The sequence below is a fragment of the Mesitornis unicolor genome, unplaced genomic scaffold, assembly GCF_000695765.1.
Source record: "Mesitornis unicolor isolate BGI_N332 unplaced genomic scaffold, ASM69576v1 scaffold37316, whole genome shotgun sequence".
In the NCBI taxonomy this organism is placed as follows: Eukaryota; Metazoa; Chordata; class Aves; order Mesitornithiformes; family Mesitornithidae; genus Mesitornis; species Mesitornis unicolor.
Window position 1 is genome coordinate 7,233 of NW_010190938.1, and position 5,527 is coordinate 12,759.

At 52.7% G+C, this 5,527-nt stretch overlaps 1 protein-coding gene across 1 annotated transcript in view; it reads right to left on the reverse strand.

Moving 5' to 3' along the window:
• RNF19B (ring finger protein 19B) overlaps positions 1 to 5,520 on the reverse strand; it is a gene marked incomplete at its 5' end in the record, with an annotated part of 10,891 nt that extends 5,371 nt beyond the window's left edge. Inside the window, 2 exons of the mRNA XM_010186583.1 lie at positions 1,030 to 1,235; positions 5,486 to 5,520. Coding sequence (XP_010184885.1) covers positions 1,030 to 1,235; positions 5,486 to 5,520 — 241 coding nt within the window. The remainder of the gene's footprint in view (positions 1 to 1,029; positions 1,236 to 5,485) is intronic.
• Between the last annotated feature and the right edge of the window lie 7 nt (positions 5,521 to 5,527).

The following is a 5,527-nucleotide window of genomic DNA, read 5'->3' on the forward strand; positions in this document are numbered from 1 at the left end:
TTGCTGGCTGCCTCTGCAATGCTCGACAATATGAAACCCAGCTGCTGAGACCAGCTCACACCTTATTAATCACCGTATTGAATCCAGCAAGAACGGGGTGGGGAAAAAACCACTGTCTCAAGAACCTCCCTTGCAGCGGCTGAGGGCTAAGCGCTTCCTGGCAGGGATCTCCTTTAAACAGATGAAAAAACACTCAGAAACTATTTTGTGCTTGCTGGTTTGTACCACGGGCTGTGGTAGTATCTGTGCTGTCCACAACCAGGGCCCTCTAACTGGGGCACATTGAACTTCAATGCATCACTGAGCCACCTCTGAACCACCCACGATGGCTCTGGTTTAAGTCAATGCATTACCATTTAAAGCCCTGACAGAGAAGGAAAAAAGCAGGATGTTTTGTTTGGGGGTAGGGTGGGACTTTATGAAATGGCCTTACTGCCCACTTCCAGACTGAATATGCTTATTTTCAATGAGCACTAACGCAGTAGACACAGCAGCTCCTGCCCGGCAGTGTAGGAGTCTGTGGGTTGGCATTTTTTCGGTACGGGACATTACTAACACCTAACAGCGCACGGAGCGAGGCTCTCTGCACTCAGCCAGGCATGAATGCTGCTTTTTACTACCGCAGTAGGCAAATTTGAAGTTGCAAGGGTAAAAAAGTGCCTGTTTGTTCAGGGTTTACATCAGCAAGACGCGAGAACATCCAAGATCAAAAGAGCCACAAGCCAAGCTGGGCCGGATGGAGGGAGCTGCTGTGATGTGGAAGGACCCAGCACATCATCACCTACTGATATGCTCTGCATTTTCAGAGAGAGGCCCTCTGGGTTTGTTCTAACGCACACGAGAAAGGAAATGAGTCTGAATTTCACTGCTGTTCTCACCCGTGGATGCTGGAGACCCTCAGCTGTGCCACACAGCAGGGTTGTGGGCACCAACACCCCCCAGCTGTGATGGGAGCAGGTTCTGCACCCAGGTGGCTCCACAAGCATAACCACAACACCGAATAACGAAAAAAAATGCATGAATCCATACCCGGCCCGGATTCCTGCCCGTAACTGAGGCCCGACGTGTGCTTGGTCCGTACTCGCAGCGTCTGCGCCCGTTGCTGGCGGGCCATGTCGCAGGTCTGGTTGGGATGCCAGATCTGCTTGCAGTGGTAGCAGAACTCGGTCTGGCAGCCGTCCCGCTCGCAGGTCAGCTTGGGGCAGCTGGCGCAGCCGTAGGCAATAACAGCGTAGCTGGAAAAAGGGAGACACGGGGCGAATCAGCGAAAGACAAAAGTTATCAAGCAGCAGAACAGCCATCCTTTTAATTCAGTTTGTGCAGGGACAGCATGGGAGCTGCTCTGCTCGAAGCAGCTGATTGCAGCGCTGCTGCAGTGAGATCCTGCGATGCTTTGTGTTGTCCTGCAGGTGCTCAGCCCATATCTCTCCCATCTCCTTCCTTTCATCTCCTTTCTGATCGCTGCCCATACAGCAGCCTGCGAATTCCTGCTCTCTCCAGTGCTGCGGCTTGCACTGCAGGCTCTGAAATTAAGTAGTGCTAATTAGGTTACTTAGGGCAGATACCTTTTACACAGACAGCTTACAATATTGAATCCTCCCTCAGTAACCTCTGGCAGTTCTCACTGTCCATTCACACACAGCAGGTTTGTCTCGCCCAGTTTGCCCAGTTAAGAGCTTGCTGCTGCTGCCAGTTCAGGCTCCTCAGACAGGTTCATGCTGCTCTTTCCAGGCACCTGCGGCTAAAAACACACGTGCTGGTTCCTTAGGACAGACATACGGGTGGATGTAACATGGCCTGGAAGAGTCTAGGAAAGCTGAGGTTGTCCTGGGCATTTCTATGAACTGAATAGCTCTAAAAAAGTGGAAAACCAGGGTTTTCCATAGGCAGCTGTCTCAAGAAGCAAGCTCTCGTTGATCACAGCATTTCTTTTTATAAAGAGCAGTGAAGAACAACACGGCGCCTCCGGAGTAAGCCAAAAATTCAGTTAAAACAACTGAGCGTGCAAGTGAGGGAGGCCAGGGTCCGGATGCTCACCCAGCTCACTCCTGATAGCAGCGTGATGCTTCCAGGAGGAAACGCGCCCTGCACGCAAAACCCTGAGCAGCAGCACCAAGCACCAGTTCAGGAGAGCTGATTTTCAGTCAGAGGCCTTTTCCACTGGCAGGGGCTGGACCGAGCCATTCCAGAGGCGCCTCCCGGTTCTGCGACACCAGTACGGCAAAGGGTATTTTTGTGGACGGCCCTCAGTGTTTCTGCGAGCGGTCAGAGGAAAAGAACTCCTATAGAAGGTTTTATATTTAGAGCCCGTTGTAGCTCAAGTTGTATTGCCTCTTCTGAGAGGCAGCAGCGTGAGAACCGCTGAATGTGTCATACCACAATGATTCACATCCCGTGGGAGTTTCAGCAACTTCATCCTGCCAGGGTACGACATCATCGCCAAAGAAACAACATCTCCACGCCGAGCGCGGGGCCGGGACGCACGACTTACGGGGGTCTCTGCGTGCAGCAGTGGCTGCGCGGCCCTGCACGTGATGCCAGCGCTGCATTAGAGATGGGAAACAGATGGCCTAGGGGGTTGGGAAGGACAAAGTCAACCCATAATGACTCCTACATGTCTTGTCTAGGGAAGATCCCACCAAGCATCCTTACCCTGCCACTATCAACAGCCAAAGACCTACCCCTGGCTAAAGAAAAGCTTAATCTGGCCAGCTGTTAGGACACACTGCTCTTCCAAACTATAACAGCAGGCTGGAAAAGCTCTGTGTAAGATATTAAGCCCATGCTCCAAATTAACCCCCTATTAGAGATGTAGGGTTTTTCTAGACACTGGAGAAAAGCTATGAGTAAATCCATGAGAAAATCTAGAGTCGAAATAACAAATACCACGACCAAGCCCACAGCTGTGGGGAAACAAACTGCATGATTGTCTGTTAGGGAAGAAAACAGCACATCTCCAAATCCAAGGTCAACTAGAAAGCAGCTGTGGAAGCGAAGTGCCTAGGATAAAGCAGGGCAGGGTCTGGATGGCCAATGCACACCCCCTCTTCACCCAACCCCTGTCTTAAACTTCCACTTCCAGGCTCAATCCCAGCACATGAAAGGGAAACTCCGACTTTTCCCCACACGAAGACAGTGAGGGTCTTTTAGAGACCCCAGAGATCTCACAGCATCGATCCCATCCCGCTCCTTAGATGGCCATGAGTTGTCTCCATCCCTCCTCCTGCCGCTCCTCCACAGGAACCAGAGCCTCCCCGGTTGCCTCCAGCCTCATTCAGTGAGCTCAGCCTACGCAGCTCCGTTTCTTTAAAGCTTCTGTTATTCTCCCCAGCTCGTAGGAGAGCTGCAGAGTGACAAACACCAGACAGCGGTGCCACCTGATCATAGCAGGGGAAAAAAAACAACAAACCCAACAAAACAAAAGCTGCAAACATAGAAAATGATTTGTATTGCGATTGACGGCGCATCAATTGACCAGGGTTTCCATGGCGACACACACCGGTGTGGTCCTCCTCCTCCTCCTCCTCCTCCCCGGCAGCACAGCCAAGCTCTTTCATTTACGAAAGCCTGCAGTAGTGTGGAAGGCACAGGATGCTGCGTGCCACACGCCCAGGGGTTTGCTCACCATCACCCAGCAGCCCCTCACTGCTGTCATCTCGGTGGGTGACACCCAGAGCCGAGCATCGCTGTGCCCCCAGCCCTACGCTGCCGCTCTGGCTCCGTACGGCACTACTACGGCAGGGAAGCCCGCTGTAAATAATTCATACCCTGACTTTACATAAGCACAGCCACACAAGCTCGCTGGGAAGAATGAATAGGGTGATTAATTCCTCTCCCTGCCAGAGGGCTGATTCCAGCAGCCTTTGTTCGAGTGCTACAGACACACCAGTATGCTACTGGTCCCCAGCGACTCGCGAGAGCTGACTGGTTTGCAAAAGCCAGGTCACTCCTTGCTTCTGCTGGGCAGCTCAGAGGATGCCTGTGCACATTGTCTGCCTGTGCATGCTGCACCTTGCTCACAGGCAACCCAGGGAGGAGGCTTTTGCTCACACGAAGAGCCATGAGTGACACCAGTCTGCCCAAACCCCGCAGAGCAACTGCTGGATCAGACTGGGGCAGAGAGGCAACGCCCTCTGGGCCGTGCTGGGGCCGGCGCCTTCCAACCAGACAGCCTGGGTGACATACGCTGTGTTTACACCTTATCCCGAGCACTGATAAGTATCACAGCACCCAAAGAGCTGAGATTGGGTGAGCAGGTACCGGATTTTAACCAACCTGTCGCTGGTTACCAGCAGGAGCATTGCCTGGGTATTGCTGAGGGCAGCACAACCTGCTCCATCTCCTTGATTTTCTCCCTAAAACACCAAGATGTAGCACTCGATTTTGCTTCAGAAAAGAGCAAAGCTGCTGTTCGCTGTTAATGTTTCCCTCTGAAGGAACAAACCCTCATGCAGGGATGCTCAGAGGCCGTGAAATGGGTAACCTGAGCCAGGTTGACCGATTTGCATAGGAAGGCTATTGCAACACTCTGATTAAATCTTCACAACCTTCTCACCACGTTTTCCACTCTGACTACGAGGTCAGACTTTCCTTTCATGTTCTTCCTACCCAGAACTGCAATCCAAGCCGAGTTCTCGCTAAACTTCGCAGCACTTCTCTAAGTTTCCCGAAAAAAAGCTCTTTTCCAGGCAGCTTTGGCTTACGCTGAAATAGAAACCTAACAGTTCATTTGAAGGAAAAGAGAAGAGAAAATGAAAGCAACGCACAGATAACTACAAAGTCATCAAGCTTGGCTGGGCTGACTTCTGGACAGACAGACATTTCCTCACTTAGGCAACGTGTAATGAGTCAACATCACTCCTCTGTGCCACACATTCACGTCCTCACTAGGAAAAAGTGACCATTTACGGTTCCTTCTGCCCTGCAGGGTGTCCCTATGCACTGTCCCCATGGCTTGCAGCAATACACACAGCTGGGAAACTCCACGCTTCCCATTTATGCAGAAAAAAGGCTTTATTTTAAATTAGGGAAATAATGGCTCAGCTAAAACCCCCTTCAAGTCCCATCAGTCGTACCCGATTTGTCTGTATTTCCACAATCCCCAAGGTCAAATCCTGGTGGGGACAGACAGCACCCCAGTGGGACAGCAGGCGGGATGCCATCCCTAGGACTTGCTGGGGATGAGCAGCATCTCACTGGGACAGCAGGTCCAGAACCATCCCAGCTGAACCATCACTCCCAGCTGTCCCAGGACCTGCTGGGGACAGGCAGCACCCCACCAGGGTGGGGGTCCCCTTCTCCCAAGCCATTCCAGAATAGAAAGGTGGGGCAGATATGGGGAAAGAGGGTCCATCCCATCATCAGTCTGTTCCAGGATGGATGGGGCAGCACCCTATGGAGACAGCGGGTCCCCCCCTCCCCAGTATGCCCCGGGGCAGAGAGGACACCACCCCACCGGGTCCCCGTGTCCCCCCCCGGCACTCACCCGCAGTCGGGGGCCGGGCACCAGCGGCAGTCGGGGTCGGCG